This window comes from Mustela putorius, unplaced genomic scaffold (genome assembly GCF_011764305.1).
Source record: "Mustela putorius furo isolate JIRA1106 unplaced genomic scaffold, ASM1176430v1.1 tig00003899_pilon_pilon_pilon, whole genome shotgun sequence".
NCBI lineage: Eukaryota > Metazoa > Chordata > Mammalia > Carnivora > Mustelidae > Mustela > Mustela putorius.
In genome coordinates, this window is record NW_025422048.1 from 1,852,288 (window position 1) to 1,872,888 (window position 20,601).

Consider the following 20,601-nt stretch of genomic DNA (forward strand, 5'->3'; position numbering starts at 1 on the left):
GACTCTGCGTTGAGCATGACCCTGAGATCATGAGCTGAGCTGAAATCGAGAGCTGAACGCTTAACCGATGGAGCCACCCAGGCGCCCCACAGCATCCATGCTTGATTAAAAAATTAAAAACCCCTCAACAAAGTAGGAATAGTGGGAACATACTTCAACATCACAGAGGCCATATACGAAAGACCAATATCATCCTCAGTGGGGGAAAACTGAGAGCTTTTCCTCTACACTCAGGAGCAAGACAGGGATGTCCACTCTCACCACTGTTATTTACCATAGTACCGGTATTTCTACTTCTAGTTTTTTGAGGAACCTGCATAGTGTTTGCTTGTAAAACTGCCACTGCTTGTAGATGGCATGGTACTGTATATAGAAAACACTAAAGGCCCCACCAAAAATCTATTAGGAGTAAGAAATGAATTCCATGAGGTTGCAAGATACAAAATGGATATACAGAAATCTGTTGTGTTCTACACACGGACAAAGAAGAAGGAGGAAGAGAAGTTAAGAAAGCAGGCCTATTCACAGGTGCACCAAAACTAATAATACATATGAACAAATCGAACCAGGGAGGTGAAAGACCTCTACTCTGAAAACTACGTAAGACATTGATGGAAGAAACTGAAGATGACACAAACAAGTGGGAACATATATGATGCTCGGGGCTTAGAAGAATTATCATTGTTTAAATGTCCACACGACCCCAAATGATCTACAGATTCCATGTAGTCCCTATCAAAATACCAATGGTGTTTTCCACAGAGCTAGGACAAATAATCCTGAAGTTGGAATGGAATCATAAAAGACCCTGAACAGCCACAGCACTCTTGAGAAAGGACAAAGCCGGAGGCACCACAATCCCGGATCTCAAGCTATACTACATAGCTATAGTAATCAAAACAGCATGGCACTGGCACAAAACCAGACACATAGGTCACTGGAACAGAGTAGAGGACCCGGAAATAAACCCACACTTATACAGCAAGTTAATCTATCACAAAGGAGGCAAGGGTATACCATAGAGCAAAGACCGTGTCTTGAATGAATGGGCCTGAGAAAACTGGAGGGCAAACACGCACCAGAATGAAACTGGACCGCCTTCTTACACCATACACAAAAATGTACTCAAAGTGGATTGTAGTCCTAAATGTGAGGCCTGAACCAATAAAACACCTAAAAGAAAACACGGGCTGTAATCCCTTGGACATCAACCTTAGCAACATATTTATGTCTCCCCAGGCAAGGGAAACAAAAGCAAAAATAAACTATTGGCACGAAAAATAATTCCTGAGTATTGCTAAATTTCCAGCCAGGGACAAAGTTTCTTCAATTGTATTAAAAAAGCAACGTTAAAAAGAAAAAGAATTTTTTTTAACGGTTTGATTATTTGACTCGGAAACCAAAATAAGTACCACACATTGTGATCGGCGGAGATGTCTCTTAAGTCCCTTTTAATCGATAGGATCTTCCTCCATGTTTTTTCTTTGTTTCTCTTTCTTTTGCTTATTGTGGTGAAGTTGACATAACATTTACCACTTTAATCATTCAGGAGTGTTTAGTACCTTCCTGATGGGGTGCAGCCATCACCACTCATTAGCTTCAGAACATTTCCATCACCCCCAAAGGTAAGCCTTACCCATTAAGCAGTCACTCTCCGTCCCCCCAGTTCTCAGGTTCTGGCAAACACTATTGTGTTTGGTGTCTCTTGTAAGTTGCCTGTGCTGGATATTTCACATAAATGGAATCAAACAACGTGTGGTCTTCCGTGTCTGGCATCTTTTGCTCAACCTTTTGCTCAGACTTTAAGTTTTATCCGTATTGTAGCATATATCCGAAATTCATTCCTTCTATTTGACCAAAGAATATTACATTGTATGGATATACCAAATTTTTTATCCGTTCTTCACTTGATGGAAACTTGAGATGTCTCTATCCTTTCTATAAACATTCTTGTACAAGCTTTCATTTAAACCCTTGTGTTCCGTTGTTTGGGGTGTATATGTAGGAGAGGAATTGAAGAGTCATACGGTAGTTCTTTTATTTATTTATTCGACAGAGAGAGAGAGAGAGAGAGAGAAGAGAGAGAGAGAATCACAACTAGGCAGAGAGGCAGGCAGAGAGAGAGGGGAAGCAGGCTCCCCGCCGAGCAGAGAGCCCGATGTGGGACTCGATTCCATGACCCTGAGATCATGACCTGAGCCGGAGGCAGAGCCTTTACCCACTGAGCCACCCAGGCGTCCCATATGGTAGTTCTATATTTAACCTACTGAGGAATCATTCAAATTGTTTTACGTGGTGGCTGCACCGTTTTATATTTCCACCAGCAATATATGAGGGTTCCAATTTCTCCACACTTTTGCCAACTCTAATTATTGTCCTTTTCTAAAATTTTTAAAAAATATTTTTTAAAGGGATTTTATTTATTTATTTATGAGAGAGAGAGAGAGAGAGAGAATGAGCAGGGAGAACAGCAGGGGGAGAGTGGTAGAGGGAGAGGGAGAAGCAGTCTCCCGGCTGAGCAGGGGGCCATTAAATGGGGGCTTAATCCCAGGACCCTGGGATCGTGATGTGAGCGAAAGGCAGACGCTAAACCGACTGAGCCACCCAGGTGCCCCTTTCTTTGTATTTTTTAAAAAAATAACCTACAGTGTTTTATTACTTTCAGGTGTACCATATGATCATTCTATAATTCTATACATTACTCGGGGCTCATTGCAATTGAGAAATGTACTCTTAATCCCCTTTATTTGTTCCACGTGTCTCCCCACCCACCTCCCCTCTGGCAACCACCAATTTGTTCTCTGTATTTAAGAGTCTGGTTTTTTTTTTTTTTTGGGTTTTTTTTTTTTTTCTTTGTCTTTTTCTTTTTTTTAATTTTTTTACTCTGGTTGTTCATTTGTCTCTTAAATTCCACATATGAGGGAAATCATATGGTATTTGTCTTTCTCTATCTGACTTACGTCACTTAGCATTATACCCTCTAGGCCCATCCACGCAGTTGCGGTGAGACCTTCAGTAAAGATGGAGGAAATATAAAAAAGAACCTGTCAGGGGTGAAGAATTCAACAAGTCAAATAAAACATACACTAGAGGGAATCAATAGCAGATTAGAGGATACAGAAGAATGGACTGACAATCTGGAAGGCAGGGTAATGGAAAGCAACTGAGCTGAAGAGCAAAAAGAAAAAAGAATAATGAAAAAATGAAAATAGGTTGAAGGAACTCAGGGATGCCACCCATCAAGCATAATAACATTTGCAGTATAAGATCCAAGAAGAAGAAGAGAGGGGAGGGGCAGAAAATTTATTTGAAGAAATCACTTTCCTTTTTAAAAAAATTACAGCATTCTTAGTGGGTGTGAAGAGATGTCTCCTTATAGTTTTGATTTTCACTTCTCTGAGGACTAATGATGTTGAGCATCTGTTCACGTGCTCATCGGCTGTTTGTGTATCTTATCTTCTCTGGAGAAATGTCTACATTCAGATCTTTAGTCCATTTTAAAGTGTGGTTGTCTTTTGGTTGTTGAGTCGTGAGTGTTCTTTATATGTTCTAGATACTAGACCCTTTCCAGATACATGATTTGAAAATATTTCCTCCCATGGCACTGGCTGTCTTTTCACTCTCTTGCAAGTGTCCCCTCATGCTAACATTTTGGTTAAGTCCAATTTGCGCATTTGTTTTTCTTGTGTTGCTTGTGTGTTTGGTGCTATAGCTAAGAAACCAACGCCAAACCCAAGGTCATGAAGATTCACCCCTATGTTTTCTTTCCAGAGTTTTATGGTTTTAGCTCCTAAATTGAAGTCTCTGATCCATTTTGAGTTCATTTTGTGTCTGTTCTGGCAAAAGGGTCTAGCTTCCTTCTTTTTGCATGTGGATACCCAGTTGTCCCAGCACCGTTTGTTGAAAAGACTGTTCTTTTCCCACTGGATGGTCTTGGCACCCCTGCTGAAAATCAGTGACCGTATGTGTGTGTGTTTATTCATGGTCCCTCAGTTTTATTCTACTGGCCTAAGTGCCTAGCCTTGTGATGATACCACACAATCTTCATTACTGTAGCTTTGTAGTAGGTTTTGAAATTGGAAAGTGTGAGTCCTCTAACTTTGTTCTTTGTTCTCAAGTTTGTTCTGGTGTTGGAGTCCCTTGCAATTCTATATGAATTTGAGGATCACTTTTTCTGTTTCTACAAATAGGGCGTTGGGATTATGATGGGGATCACACTGAAACTGTAGATAAATTTGGAGAGTGTTGCCATCTTAACAACATTACATCTTCCAATCCATGAACGCAATGTGTCTTACATTTACTTGGGTCTTCTTTAGCTTCTTTCAACAATGTTTCATAGCTTTCTGCGTACAGGCTAAATTTATTCCTAAGTATCTTTAAAAAAATTTTTTTTTAGTTTATTTATTATTATTACGTTCAGTTAGCCAATATATAGTACATCATTAGCTTTTGATGTAGTGTTCAATGATTCATTAGTCACATATGACACCCAGGTCTTTCTTCTTTTTGGTGCTATGGTAAATGGAATTATTTTCTTAGTTTTCTTTCTTCCTTCCTTCCTTCCTTCTTTCCTCTCCTTTCCTTTCCTTTCTTCCTTTCCTTTCTTTCTTTCCTTCCTTTCTTTCTTTTTTAAGTAGGCGCCACGCCCAATGCGGGGCTTGAACTGAGAACCCTGAGATCAAGAGTCAGATGCTTTACTGACTGAGCCACCCAGGCACACTTCTTAGTTTCCTTTTCAGAATGTTCACTGCCAGCATATGGGTACATAACTGGATATTGTGTGCTGATTTTTTATTCTGCAACTCTGCAGAATTCATTTATTAGCTCTAATCGCTTTTGTAATGCATTTCTTGGGACATTTTTACTATGTAAGATTCTGTCACCTGCAAATAGTTTTATTTCTTCTTTTCCACGTTTGATGCCTTTTATTTCTTTTCCTTGACCAGTTGCTCTGACTAGAATGTTCAGTACAATGTTGAATAGAAATGGTAGGAGTGAACATTTTGAGTTGTTTGTGGTTTTAGGGGGATGCATTCATTCATTTTCTTTTTTAACCTCTGCTTTTTTTTTTTTCATTATATTCAGTTAGCCAACATACAGTACATCACAAGTTGTTGTTTTTTTTTTTTTTAATTTCTTTTCAGCGTAACAGTATTCATTGTTTTTGCACCCCACCCAGTCCTCCATGCAATCTGCGCCCTCTCTAATACCCACCACCTGGTTCCCCCAACCTCCCACCCCGCCCCCGCCACTTCAAAACCCTCAGATTGTTTTTCAGAGTCCATAGTCTCTCATGGTTCACCTCCCCTTCCAATTTCCCTCAACTCCCTTCTCCTCATAAGTTTTTATTGTATTGTTCAAGGATTCATTAGTTGCATATAGCACCTGGTGTTCATCCCAACACGTGCTCTCCTTAATACCCGTCATGGAGTATGATATTAGCTGTGTGTTCTTCATAAATGCCCATCTCTAAGTTGAGGATGTTCCCTTCTAATCCTCGTTTTCTGAATTTTAGATTTTGTCCAATATTGTCCAATATCTGAGTATTGGATTTTGTCACATGCATTTTCTGCATGATTTTGTGGTAACCATGTGGTTTGTTCCCATCATTTTGTTAATGTGGCGTATTATTTTGATTTTCATATGTTGAACCATCTTTACATTCCTGTGATAAATCCCACTTTGTCATGATGTGTAATCCTTTTAATTAAAATTCTTTTAATGAAGGAGACTGCTGGGTTTGGTGTGCCAGCATAGCTTTTAGCGCTTTTGCATTTGTGTTCATAAGGAGTATTGGTCTGCACTTCTCTTGTGCTGACTTAGTCTCACTTTGCTATCCCGGTAAGGTTGGCCTCATAGAATGAGATAAGAAGTCCCCCCCCCCTTCTATTTTTTGGGAAGAGTTTGAAAAGGATTTATAATTCTTCTTTAAGCACTCGGTAGAATTCACCAGTGAAGCCACCAAGTCCTGAGCTTTCCTTTGTTCTGAGGTTCTTGATAATAGAGTCAATCTCTTTTTTAATTTTTTTAAAAGATTTTATTTATTTATTTGACGGAGAGAGATCACAAGCAGGCAGAGAGGCAGGCAGAGAGAGAGGAGGAAGCAGGCTCCCTGTTGAGCAGAGAGCCCGATGTAGGGCTTGATCCCAGGACCCAATCTCTTTTTTAATTTTTTTTTGAAGATTTTATTTATTTATTTGATGGAGAGAGATCACAAGCAGGCAGAGAGGCAGGCAGAGAGAGAGGAGGAAGCAGGCTCCCTCCTGAGCAGAGAGCCCGATGTGGGGCTTGATCCCAGGACCCTGAGATCATGACCTGAGCCGAAGGCAGCGGCTTAACCACTGAGCCACCCAGGTGCCCCTCTTTTTAAATTTTTTATAGGTGTATTGAGAATTTCTATTTCCTCATGAGTGAGTTTTGTTTGTTTGTTTCTGGGAAATGGTCCTTTTCGTCTAACTTGTCTGAATTTTGGTGTGCAATTGCTCATAGCATTCACTTGCCATCTTTTTTTTTTTTTTTTATTAATCTCTGTAAGGCCGATAGTAATGTAGCCCACTTTCATTTCTGATTTTCATAATCTGACTCTTCTTTCTTAGTATAGAGTCAGTACTGCTTTAATTTCTTATATTGTAAGGAGCTAGCGGCTTCATAGGCTTCCGTGTGTGCCTTTCCAAATAATGGGACTTGTGCTAATATGAAGATTCTGTCACCTACCAAGTACATTATTGCCTACTATATACTGAGACCCTGGAGGAAACAAAACAGAACAAAACAAAACCCTGGGTGATCCACAGAACCAACAGATTTCCCGTCAGATTAAAATGAAGAATAACACTGTTATCTAGACTTCAGGAGCCCCTTTACAAGCAGAGAACTCATATTCAATATATACATATATACATACATATACATATGTATTTCTCAAATGCAGGTATCCTCCTTACCACGGTACACATTCACCTTGGTAAACAGACACGGGTTTTGGGGAAAGGTTTGGCTGGGCTTTTCTGACCTCCACCTTAATCAAAGGGCTCTGGGCCCATGGGCTCACTGAGACCTGGACACTTGGTGGGGGACTACAGTTTTCCACTGCAGCTAAGGTTGCTAGCTTCAGTTTTCTGCTTGCCAGCTCTTGTTTTGTTTTGTTTTCCTTGTGAGAATCAAGTAGTACCCCAGCCAGCTGTCCATACATCTAGACCCTAGAACATTACTACCTACTATCTATACTATCTGTATGCCCACAGGTTCTGGCCTTGCTGTCCAGTATGGAAGTGATGCCCTCCTTGCCGTGGTAGTTCTGTGCCACCATTGGGACCCTGCCTTTTGAGAATCCCGTCATCTCCATTGATTGCCGGTTCCACGCCAGCATCGCTTGCTTCCAACCGTGGTTTGCAGAGGAGAGTCAGCACTGAGCTCTTCAAAGATGTCAGGGCCGCTTCACCAGCACCTTCCTTATTTGAGGAGTGATTTCCCCACCCTCCAAAGAAACAGTGGCTGGAGGGAGGACGTCTGATCTCACATTATGAATCCTGTCTAAAAACCTACTCCCCTGGACCTTCTCACCAATTCCTCAATTTTCTCTGCCTAGGAAGTTCCAGCACTTCCATGTCATTTACTATAGACTGTTGTTGCCCACGCTTGTACGATATGCACATCAGGCTGCTGGGTTGGCCCCTTTAAGGACATCGACCCCCCCCTGCCCCGCCCAGTCACAGCTCTGTGCTCCCACGTTAGTAAGTTCTCCCGATACTGACTTATATTCTGTTCCCTGTCTTGCGGGTCCAACATTCTCAAAATCCATTGGCATATGTATTCTCTCACTTCCTGCAAGTTCGCATGGGCCAGGTCCTACAGTTCCTTCTGAATGCAAGGCACTTCCCATCCGAACAAAACTGTATTTTTGCTCTTGTGCTGTATTCTTACCTAGTCTTACCTGCCCTTGTTAGTAGCCCGAGAGTAATGGAAGTTAGCAGAGATTAATGTTGAATAAGAGAAGCGACATCTGTTTAGGTGGCTGCCCTAAACGAGGTCTTTGCAGGGTCTCCAGGAACAAGGAAGCTTCTCTAGCAGCAAGAGTTAGGGGCTGCTAATGCCCAGGTGAGGTTTCAGGGGATTCTGGGTATTCAGTGTTCTCATGCTCGTCATCTTAGTGTATCTCGGGGTTCCACTTTTTCTTTGTCAGATCCATACGTAAATATGGAGACCCCCGTAAATCCTGTGCATGCCATCTCCATGCGGCTCTGCGAGCCAACAATTAGGGTCAGGGCCGGATCTTCTACCATCTGCCTTATGACTGGAGGAGTGGAGGTCTCCTTAATCCAGTAGGTTAGGGTGGGTGACAGGTTGGGCTAGCCCATCAGACACACACACACACACACACACACACACACACACACACACACACACCACACACACCACACACACCACACACACCACACACCACACACACACGATAGAGAACCAGTTTAGGGCCATCTTAGAGCCACCTTAACCACTGCTCAGGCTGGAAGGTTTCTCAGCATCTACACAGCCAATCCCCCAAATCCAGCTGCACACCCCAAATGTGATCCTGGTTCAAGTGGAGAAGAGATGCATGTCCTAGACATGTCTGCCCTCTTCAGTGAATGCGTCAGGCATAAGTGACACCCCAGGAGGGACCATCTGCTCTCCCTTCACCCCAAACAAAGAGATACCCGCAATCTCCCAAGTATGGGAAAATCAGGAGTTCTGGTTTCACATCTAGGCCATCAATCCATTATGTCGATAAATATTTCTCATTAAGAACATGAGGCAGAGCATCACAGTCATCTTGGAAATGATGGACGCACCTGGGTCCCAAGGTTGCCATCTTTCTATGGCACCTGAAATTCATCCTCAGATCAGAGCCTTAAACCACATCTTACTTGCTCTACTGACTCACAGTGCTATGGAGGGAGGGATGGGTGGGTGGATGGATGAGGTAGTGAAGGAAATATTAGAATGTAGAGCCAGATATGGCTATATGAGAAGGCTGAAGTTGAGTGATATATTTGATTCAGAGAGACACGATGTTTATAGGAGAAATAAAGTGTGTTGTTCCAGTGTACGAGGTCCACGTACAGCATGGAGATGATGAGTTTCCAAGTACTTTTCAGGACCGTGAGGATGTCATGTGGATTAGCCCAGGCAGAATGCCTCAGGAGTCATTGGTGTCTCTCGGGCAGAGTCCAAGGAAGGTTTTGATGGGCCTGAAGCTTACACAGTTTGGTAGGCCCTCTTCTAAAATTATAAAAACAAGCATGAAAGTGGGTATTTACTGAGGGTGAGAAGAAAATTCATAACGGACTTTAAAATAGGAGGACTAAATCACTGAGATTCCAAAATCGTGCGCGCGTGCGCGCACACACACACGGATGTATGTGTGTGTACATACATTACGGATATATATTTAGAGATACCAGCTATGTAGTTGTACAATCTAAAGTACAATGGAGCAGAAGATCAAGGTAAAAGATACAATGGTTTTATTGTGAATCAAAACAGCGAACTCTTGCAAATTTCACACACACACAAATCACGTGGCCATATGAATACATAACGTGGGCCTGCGAGGGACAGTTGATTCCCTCTAAGAATAAAAATGCACTCAGGTTCGTGTTAAACCTTTAGTGTTTTCTTTCACACCAAGTTTTTAAAGTAAACTAGCTTTTGTGACATTCCCCGCGCCCCCCCCCCCAAAAAAAGGTTGTTTCAAGTTAGGATAACAATTCGTGGACTTCAGAATTCATCTTGTAGTTAGAGATGTTTCGTTGTATTCTGACAACAGCCATGTTTAGCCTCATGGAGGATTTCCCGTTGCCCGTTCCGGAGCTCCCATATCCTTGTCCATCTGTATTGCTCAAGCAGCCTAGTGGGACTTACCAGGCTGCCTTTATGACCGCTGGAACCTGTCAGGGCTCGTCAGCAAATAAGTCAGAAGAGAAGGCTTGCTTGGTTTGAGACAATGACTGTGTTTTAGGGGACACAGGTCCGGAACAAAGCGCATGCTTCCCTACAATGTGTGCCACTTAGATGGGCTCCTAGCAGTGAGCCTGGCTCAAATAGCTAAGCTTTGTGTATGATCACTCTCGTTGTCTTCCACATGGGGGTAAAACACCACGTGTAAAGCATCCGGTCAGTTAGGAAGACAGCCAGGAGCCTGTTTTTAGGAAACCCTTTAGCCATCGAACAAGAGCTACTTCCCTAAGCGGAATCTGAGGGAAGCGTCGAGTCAACAATCTTGCACAGGCTGACCAAAGGTTTCCTGCAGGTTGAGATTTCGTTCATCCACACGTGGACTGTGGGCAGATGACCCATTAACTTTGGATTCCAGACTGCCTTTCCAAGAACCATTTGGAGGTAGTGGCAATATATAGAAAACAAAACAGCTCTGCTGTGGGCTTCGCCCCTCAGGGCTATTTTTCCAAACAGATGAGCATGGCAGATCAAATTTAGGAATTACCTTGAGAAAGCGATCAGATCATTTATACTGAGGCCTTGCAGAAAGAATGAGAAATCCATGTGATGTTTCTGTAAACACCTATCTGAGATTTTTAAAAACGATCGTGGCTCGATGTCTGACACCAGGGGTCTGTCACGTAGTAAAAGAATGTGCCCCCTATATGAAAGCACAAAGTACTGTCAAAAGCAACGTTATGAAAACATCTGGATAATTACACGTCCAAGCAAGTAGCGGGAAGTACAACTGTTTGCAGCACTTAACAAATTAGTTAAGCTTACAAACTGAAAACAAATGAACAGGTTAACAAACTAATTAACAAGTTAGTTTGTGAAGCGTTTGGGAACCAGACATGATGACGGCCGTGCTACCCACAGGTGCTAGAGATGGATGCAAAAGGAATGCAGCATGTTCCCAGGGCCGCAAATTTACAGGATGTAATTTACATGCCGTACAGGATGGAAGGGTCACACATTTCATACAGACAGGGCAGTGAGAGGTCTCCCTGCTAAAGTGTGGGCACAAGAAGAGTTATTTGGCTTTGCCCCTGGTTGCCGCTCTCTTTCTCATTCCCTTTACAATATTTTTATCAAATAGCTCTTTTTCCCGGTAATGCACCGGTGGCCCCTTTAGGTACTTTTGTTCTGCCTCCTCGTAACCTAATCCATCAAGTGCGGCAATTGAACAAATGATTGCTTCTGGCAGAAGAACTTCCAGAACAAAACTCACCTTGTCATCTCTTGCCAGAGTCAGCGTTTTCTTGTCTATCTGTTTGTAGATTTCTTGTAAATGTCTTACCACGACATCCAACTGGTCTTCATCCTCCAGGTATGTTTCAATGCAGATCACGTACCGGCTTGAATTCAGAAATGATGCCAGCCACCTGGACTGTTTCCTGCCTTTGACGATGTCCAGGAGGTGGTGATCGGCTCCCTTTCTTTTCACAATGAAGTCCACGAGCTTCTGGTTGGCTCGGTCCCGAGCAGCCCTCATCCGGTCCGGGAGAATTTTCTTGTGGGGCCTCCTCCCACCCAGGGAGGCCTCCTCCTCAGAATCTTCCAGGTCGGCATAATTCACCTTTGGGAAATCGATCTCCACGTCCCCATCCTTGATGGCTTTCCTAATTGGGTAACTGATATCAGCGGCGTAATAGTCCAGGAAAGAGCCCGCAAAAGACCCACGACCGAGCCCTTCTCTGTAGTGGGAAATCAGGGAGAAACACCAGTTCACACTATGCTCGTACACTTTCCCGGCTCTCTTCATGAGTTTTTCCTTCTCCTTACAGTCCAGATGTTTTAGTCTTCGAAGAGGAACTTGAATGCCACTCGTTTCGCAGGGCATGTTTGCCTCAATCAAAAGCACCCTTGCGGTCTGCTCTGTTTGGCTGACACTCTTTACCACTGCTGGCCAAAATGGGTGATTTTGAAATTTAAACCAGACCATCATTCCTCCTTCAATGGGACAAGGCTCTTGTGGAAAAGCCATGCTTATCGGTTGCCCCATTTCCTTGCCGACATCCTTTCTAATAGCAGTGGTGGGGTTAATGGCCTTCGAGTTGACTGAAGGCTGAAGTCCTTGCAACCCTTTCTCAAACTCTAGTACCTGCAGCTTCCTTTTTTTATTTGCCAGACGGAGTGAATAACGCAGCGTCGGAGGAGGGGCACTGGAGGGTGCCGCCGCACCTTCCAAGCCTGGCTTCCGGGGACCCTCTCCATGGTCCTCAACATTCCCGGAGAGGGCAGAGCCTTCGGAGGAGACGGCCAGCGTCTTTGGGTAGGTGTCATGGGCCTCTTCTTTCAGAGCCTTGGGTACAGTGAGGTTGAAGCCTGGTGGCGGAGATCGAAGGGTGCCTCCGTCTTTAGCACCTGTACCCTCCTCCTTGACGGGGCGATGCAAGGCCCTGACTCTCAAGGTGTGCCTCTTTCCCTTGCCCTCTTTCTCATAATCTTCTTCTGCACGTGATGGGAAGTTTGGGTACACGCTGGAGCTTTGTGAGGGCTCCGCTCGCGTTTTCCTGGGAATAGGCGTGACGGCTCTGTGTGCCTGTGGTTGGCCACCGCCTGGGGCGTCCTCAGCCTGTGAGCATACCAGCAGCGATCTGAGTGTTTTGCTTCTCCTAAGACGCCTCAGTAAGCTCCCTTTGGGCTTCCGGAACTTTCTACGAGATCGCTTTTGTGGTCCCCTTTGGGACGCTTTTGTGGTCCCCTTTGTGGTCTCTGGATCATCTGATGCTCTTGCTGGACCCAAATTCGCTCTCTCATTCAGAATCTCTAGGGCCACTGCAAGAGCGTTTCTGTAGGGCACTTCCTGTCCTGGTGGGACACTGGCCTTCGGCTCGGCTATCAGCAAGGAGGCAACGTATTCAATCTGAGACTCATTTAGGATCTTTGTGTCTGCGGTTTTCACTTTAATTTTTTCGTCTACTGAGAGTATTTCGACTTCGAGAAAAAGTGCCCCTTTCCTCTTATGTCTTGGTGAGGTCCTAGCTCTGGACAAAACCTTTGCGGGCCAAACGTGGCCTTTCCAATTGCATAGGACGTACTCAGCATCCATTATGATTTGAGATTCCTCTCAAGAGGTAATTAAGAGAGGTCGAGAGGTCTGGCCATCACACCCACAGGCACGGCAGGTCTTCCCTAAAAAAACAGCGTTCTTCACCACAGCCTTCCGGCCTTAGGACCGCAAAGGGCTCCCAGCTTGTGTGGCCCGTCCGTGTTCACCGGAATCTCCCAGGGTCCCGGGAACTTGTGCTTTCAAGGGACTATGCTGGAGAATACTGGAATGTGGGAAAGGAAAAGAAGAAAAGTATTAGGAAGCAAATTCCTTCTGTGAAAGTAGAAGAACGATGGTCAATGAGAACTGATAAGAGCGCAAACAAAGAAATAGAAAGAGCGTGTCTCTGACCAGGGGTAAACCCATGGCAGCTATCGGGCGGAAAAATACAGAAGATACCAGAGGCGTTTTATAACCGTCCAAACCCAACTTCTTGCCCTGCTTCTTACTACGGCGTATTCAAGAGCGTCTGTATGGGGAGGTGGGTGTCACTTCCCAGATCTCCTCTGTGTTACTGGACATCCTGCGCCTTCTGTGCTCCCTGGGGCTCATCCTGGGGGGATGCTTCGGTTTTCCTTTCCCTGGTGGGTGGTAATGCCACCCGGTGCACCCAAGGAAGCCAGAGGTGATCTCCAGCCTACAGACACTGAATGTCAGCACAATATCGTGTTCAGGAGCCTGAGCTTAGAATCCAGAGGCTCACGAAGGTCATCCTGGGGGTTACTGGTACCGTCCTTCGTCAGGACTGCTGCAGGCGTGGGCCATCGGCTGCGCCGTGCACATTTTCATTTCTCTGTGGTGGTTGAAAAGGCTGGTCCCCTGCCCCCGGCACCATTTGGGGTAAGAAAGTGACTGTAGGGCGAGGAGCAAAATAAACCACACTCCAAATGTCAACACGAAACGATTGCAAATGAAGTGTTTAGTAAAAGAGGAATGTCTTACAGGACACCACGTGGATCGGGGGGAGGCGAGGTTCTGTGAGCTGCAGCTCTTGATGCACACACTCCAACTGCTTGTCCGGCAGACCCTTGACTCTGTTCTGTGCTTCTGAAGTGCACTGTCCTTCCAGGGATCAAATGACATCAACTGTAGATGCCCAGGACCTACCATATACCTCTAACGTTAATCTAGAAAATCAGAAAAGCAGATGGGGAATTAAGCCAACAAAGTGGGGACGGGTTCATCATTTTCCCTTCCCCAACTCTGGAATGCAGGCCATTCTGAAACAGAAAAAAAGATTAGTTAAATCTCATTTATAATGTGGACACGTCTATTTGCTTCCTTCTTGTGCGTTTCCAAAGTATTTCGACGTTAAGCTACTTAGTTTAGGCCAGTCCTCCTATTTCAGAACCGTGGGAACTACTGCTTTCATGATAGTCTTTTTGTCTGCCTTGGAAGCATTGATTTAATAGGAGCAGCCGGTGTGTGTGTGTGTGTGTGTGTGTGTGTGTGTGTGTGTGTGTGAGATGTGTGTGTGTGTGTAACAAAAATGGGGTCTATAATGTAAGCGTGTCTTGGGTGTTTCTCAAGTAACATTGAATGGGTTTGTAGAGAACACAAAACGGGTGGGGAGATATTTACGGGAGGCCATACATGATAGATGCTTCCTGTCAGTGTGATGGCATATGGGCCTGTCACACGTTTCCTATGCGTCCGTGTACACATGCCTGCACATATTGCCTAGGACTGACTACCTTTCTTCCCTCAAGCGCACATTTGATCACTGTTTCATGTGAATGCTGATTTTTTGCATGGTTTTTGTGAATCTCTTTACAATGCGGTTTCTTCTGACATTTTAAAAACTTTATTCAAATACATTTCAAACATTTAGATGTGTGTAAGGCAGAAAATGCAGTTGTTCTCTCAATCCCTCTCCCCGCCCCCCAAGAAATACCCTGTTAATGGGTCCTACTTCTCTGTATATACACTGTTCAAATGGGTATTATAACGCACAGATTTGAGCTCGTCCATTATCAGTTTCAAATGATATGTTTCATAGTACAAAATATTATTTCCCTAATAAATGCATGAGTGCACAACTTTGGTTCACACATACTCATAGATATAACAAGAAATGTATGGCGACTAACTATACCTACTTTGGGGATAGCCCGCACAAACCTTTTCTTGCCAGAGTGTATGATCACGCAGGTATTGTGTCCTCTGCTTTAGAGAACTCAGTGTGCCGGCTCTCAGAACACAGGTGTCATGTGAGGACACAGAACAAAAGGGAGAAAGAAAAACAGGTGACTCAGCCAACTGCAGTCTCCCTGCAGCAGGACCTGCCAGCCCCTCATACAGGAGTGCCTGAGTCACCTCATCTCCAACCAGATAGCTACCCGTCCCCAAGACACACCACACACACACACACGCACACACACGCACGCACTCAGAGTAATGACGTTAGAGGCCCAAGATGCCTGATGTTAATGCATATAATCCATGCTTTCTGCTCTACACACGCATGCAAATGTTTCTGCTTCCGGAGCAGATGTTATTTTTAGCTCCTTTCAGTTCCTTATTTTGAAAATACACATGGAATTATCTAAACTGTTGTTTTAAAATTATAAAGTGGGGGAAAATGTTAAGCAGCAGTAATCTGATCACCTAGGAGGAATGCCAACTGCTACTATATGGGTTCAGAGACTCCCATCATTTTTTATTCTGTTTTTATACATATTTTCTGTAAGATATTAAAAAGGGCTTTTAAAAACCATACCGCCTATTTGAATATCCTCTCCTATTCTCATTTGTGTACATCCATCTGTTCAACTAGGAATGTTGAATGTAATGGAGTAACTTTCAGCAGACAACCAAATGTCAATGGCAGTTCATTCTCCGATGACCAAAGCAATGCACCCTTCAGAGAGGCAAGCGGAAGGGAAGGGTGTTAAAGGAAAATATTAAATCCCACATGGCCTCCTCACCATATGCTTTGGCCCATTGCCCAGATAACTCCCATTAAGGGTTGGTACACAATGTTGCAAATGATTTCCCTTTTATCTTTCGTACTAACAGGAGCGCAGCTCTCTTCTTTCCCCCCAAAGATGTGTACAGGTGGGTGTATAGAAAGACAGATGACAGATAGATAGAGACAAGGATATGTAAATCTTGATCCTCTTTCGCACACCAGGAACAATGTATTAAAAACAGAACCTTGGAATGACACTAAAGTGACCCCCCAATCCTCAGAGGGCTTGGGTATGAAAATGTGTCCAGAATTTTAGTTTACAACCATATCAAACATGCCTGCCCAGTAAAAATAAATAGAATAAAACAGAAGGGGAGGGACGCCTGGGTGGCTCAGTCAGTTAAGTCTCTGCCTTTGGCTCGGGTCATGATCTCGGGGTCCTGGGATTGAGTCCTGCATCTCCGGGCTCCCTGCTCAGCGAGGAGTCCGCTTTTCCCCCTCTCTCTGCCCCTCCCCCCCCCTCCCCCCACCCCCGCTTGCCCACTCGCTCTTTCTCTCTCCTCTCTGTCTGTCTCTTTCTTTCTCAAATAAATAAATGAAGTATTTAAAAAAGAACCTGGAAGGGAAATGGTACAAACAGCTCCTCCACAATCTATAACTTCACAGTCCATTCCGGACCATCAAGAAATAGAACCCTCAGACGGACCGGCTACGGCATTTAAGTCCTGGTAAACTTGTGTTCTAGTCCATTTGCCCTTTGGTTAAGGAATGAAGAGAACTTGATGGCAATGGGTATTTATTTTTTCCAATAAACAGCCATGAGCTCTGGAAGAACTTTGTTGGAAGCTTTATTCTTCAACTCCTTTCCCCAGTAAGGGCTGTATAATCACTTCCAAGGAAAGAAGAATACAATCCTCTGAAGGTCTTGTCTCAAAATAAGGGCACTTTCCTCGATATAATTCCCAAACCACCCCACTCCCCAGAGGCAGGCCTTCTCTCACCTTTACCCCAACACCCACTCATTCCTTCCCTACAATGACTACTTATTTACCGGACTTTGGTTGTTGTTGTTGGGGCGGGGGGAGGAGGGGCATCAGGAGAGGGAGAGAGAGAATCTCAAGCAGGCTCCATGCCTAGTGTGGAGCCCGACGCAGGGCTCAGTCTCACGACTCTGATATCACGACCTGAGCCAAAATGAAGAGTGGGATGCTCAGCCGGCTGAGCCACCCAGGCACCCCTTGGACTTTCTTTCCCTTTAAAAAAAAAATTATTTATTTATTTGAGAGACAGAGAGAGAGAGAGAGAGAGAGAGAGAGCGCGCGTGCACAAATCGGGGCAGGGGAGGGGAAGAGAGACAGAGGGAGAAGCAGACTCCCCACTGGACAGGGAGCTAGGTTTTGTGATTTTGAACTGTCCCCCAAACATGTATATCCATTAAAAAAAAATGCTGGCAGTTGCCCCTTTTTATTATAAAGGCACATCTTGTGTAATTTCAGTTATAAAAGAAAATACGTTCTTGCCTATTTTTGCGCCTTTCCAGTGCCAGATGAATTCAGCATGAACTTTCACATGTGAAAGTTGTTTTGGGGGTTTTATTTATTTATTTATTTTCAGTGTAACGGAATTCATTGTTTATGCACCACACCCCGCGCTCCATGTAATCCGTGCCCTCCGTGGTACCCACCACCTGGCTCCCCCAACCTCCCACCCCCCGCCCCTTCAAACCCCTCAGATTTTTTAAAAAATATTTTTATTTACCTATTTGACAGAGATCACAAGTAGGCAGAGAGGCAGACCGAGGGCGGTGGGGTGGGAAGCAGGCTCCCCCGCCGAGCAGAGAGCCTGATGTGGGGCTCGATCCCAGGGCCCTGAGATCATGACCTGGGCCAAAGGCAGAAGCCTAACGCACTGGGCCACTCAGGCGCCCCACATGTGAAAGTTTTTAAGCATTCATCGGGTTTGAGTTCCATTTGTAGAATAACGGAATGGGATTTGATGTCTTCAAACCTTTCCCTTATGTTGTTCACTAGTTGCGTAAATTCACAGAGGTCATGCCTGCTTGGAAATCTGGGCTATTTTTGTACAAACACTTAAATGGCAAATATTACAGGCTGGAAAATCATGACCTGGCCTCAGTTTTCTCTAAGAAGTGAAACAGTTTAGGCTTGCTTCTTACCTACAAATGATCAGCTACAACACTAAATACACATACACCTTCAAATTGCCAAGCTCTGCCTCCCAATTTTTCCTTAAGGAAGGAGGAACCGCAGCAGCTACGCCTGCAGGCACACACCACCAAGAGCCATCTACTCAGAGAAGGAGAAGCAGGAGTGCTTGAGCAAAGAACTATACAAAAGTCAAGGTTTCCCCCAGGGCCTTGTTTTAAGACTAGAGTGAGGGCGGGGGGGGGGGGGCTTCCCTCCCTTGCCTTTCGCAGACTCAGGTGGTTTCTCCTATCAAGTAGGCCAACTTTCTTCCAAACGTGCTCTGTTACCCCTCCAGCTCCTATTACCGGCCACGGGGAGACCTCCGCCACCATCCATAACACTAATGAAATCACGCGCGGCACTGGGGTTGAAAAATATCACGGACGTCCCCCTCTTTCCTGCAGGTGAGACCTCCATAGCTACTCATATCCAGGTGAGTGGACAAGGTGCGTATTTCAGAACGTACCGATTTCCCTGTGTCGTGCGCAAGAAGAAAAAGGTGCCCTCGTTCACAAGAGAAGTCATTGCACTGTAGCTTGTCACGACAACATTGGATGTGTGCCAGGTGCTTGCTACCCAAGGGGAAAGACTAACAATCCTCTAATCTAAGCCAACAAGGGTGTGTTATGTCTCCAACACAAAGACTGATGCAGACCTTCACGTACTGACTCAGGAGAAAAAATTCAGACCAAAACAAAAACAAAACCAAACCAAAACAAAACAAAACCCCCCACATACCAAAACCCAAAAACCAACCAACCAACAAACAAAAAAACCCCAAAACCAAAAAAACTAACGACTAACTAGAGGCCAATTAAGTACCAATAATATCCTTTATGTAAAGCACACCTTCACACGGAGAACAACAATATATACTTCATCTTAGGATACAAAAGACATGTAAATGCAAGAGAAAAGTCTAGAATGGTAAACAGAAATGTCATGGCATTGTTTCACCGAAAAGAGAAGAAGAAAAAGGATGGGAGCGTGTGGTGAGTGAGGGTATACATCATCGTTTTTCAAATGTTTTAAGATATTACAGGGAGGACAAATTTATGTATACCTGGGCACCAACACCTTGCTTTACAAAGATTCTAAGGAGATACGAAATCAAATACGGGATGTAAGTGAACAAAAAAGGAGGCAAGCAAAACGGTACCATACCACTGCAGAGAAAGCCGTGAGAATAGACTTGAAATGCCTTTGAGGTATATTTTATATTGATCAAAGGAAATACCCATTATGTAAGCAGGGTCGGGCCTGGTTAGTACTTGGATGGGAGGAAATATCCATTATTAAAATGTACATATTTAACCACATAAGAGATATTGTATTGCAGTCCAAGAAGAGAGAAGTGTTGCTGAATGTATGAAGGAACAATAGCCAACAGTGCTCCAAAACAAAGAAAAACTATCGGGTGGTATACTGATGTGCCAACCTGCGAACATAACACATTTTCTCCCTTCCCACTCCCCCCGTCAGGCGTGCACGTGCACACGTACACACACAGACACACACACACACACACACACACACACGAAAAAACACACACAAACAGGTCTCGGCTCATCATAGTAAAACTTCTAGAAACCAAAGGGAAAAGAACTGCCTTAAGAGCAAAGAGGGAAAAACAAACATGACTAATAGGTGATATTCCCTTATTGTTTTAATTAGAGAGAGCTTGACAGAATTATTTGGAGACCAAAAGAGAAAGAAAAACAAAAACAAAACCAAAAAGCAACAGTGAGACAAGAGCGCCATGATAGGAAGTGTGGGCACTTGTAGTTCTGGAGAAACCAAGGGATGGTATGATGGTTCTGAGAAGCCATGACCTCTGAGGAGGAGACCTCAGAGCTTGGGCTCAGACCTTGTCGTTTAGGGATGTTTCTCAGTTTGTGTGTGTGTCAGCTACTCGGGGTGAGCCCAGTATTATTATCCCCAAGGTTACGCAAAGTAACATTAGATTTTTCCAATCCTACCCATCTCCCTCGTTTGCTGACTCCTGATGTTCTCTCTCATATCGTACACATAGTAACTTTACTGTAAGTAGGTGTAAATGAGTAAACTTATGTCCTTAAAGGTTCATGGGACAATTGTTAAGCAGAGGTACACAATGAGAAATATTTGGGGATCTCTGTTTTCAAGAACTGAGGTAACCATGCCCTTGTGCAATGCTGTCACCTCAGGATAGCAGAATGGGACTGGGGTGTGACAGGTTATTCAATCCCCTTAGCCCCCCACAAGACGAGCTGACATCCTCTCTTACAAAACAGGAGGGATTAGAGCTCTTAATGTCCAAAGACAGCGTGTGTCTTAAAGACCACACGCTGGCAACACACACACACACACACACACACGACTCACATTGATAGCAGACACCGACTAGTCTCGATGTTTCAAGAGTTACTCCATCTCTTCAGTCTGTAAATATCCTTGTTAAATGTTTCTGC

The 20,601-nt window shown here is 44.3% G+C and overlaps 1 protein-coding gene and 1 long non-coding RNA gene across 2 annotated transcripts; both read right to left on the bottom strand.

Moving 5' to 3' along the window:
• Positions 1-9,321: 9,321 nt before the first annotated feature.
• Positions 9,322-13,103, bottom strand: LOC123386886 (PWWP domain-containing DNA repair factor 3B-like). The gene has a single exon (XM_045068129.1). It carries the CDS (start codon positions 13,031-13,033, stop codon positions 11,012-11,014), a length of 2,022 nt encoding a protein of 673 aa, XP_044924064.1. The 5' UTR covers positions 13,034-13,103; the 3' UTR covers positions 9,322-11,011.
• Positions 13,104-13,155: 52 nt separating this feature from the next.
• On the bottom strand, positions 13,156-20,601 carry LOC101681075. Its single transcript, XR_006602998.1, has 3 exons — positions 20,516-20,601; positions 13,976-14,160; positions 13,156-13,256 (listed from the first exon to the last, which is right to left on the bottom strand). It is a non-coding gene; the product is annotated as an uncharacterized LOC101681075 (long non-coding RNA).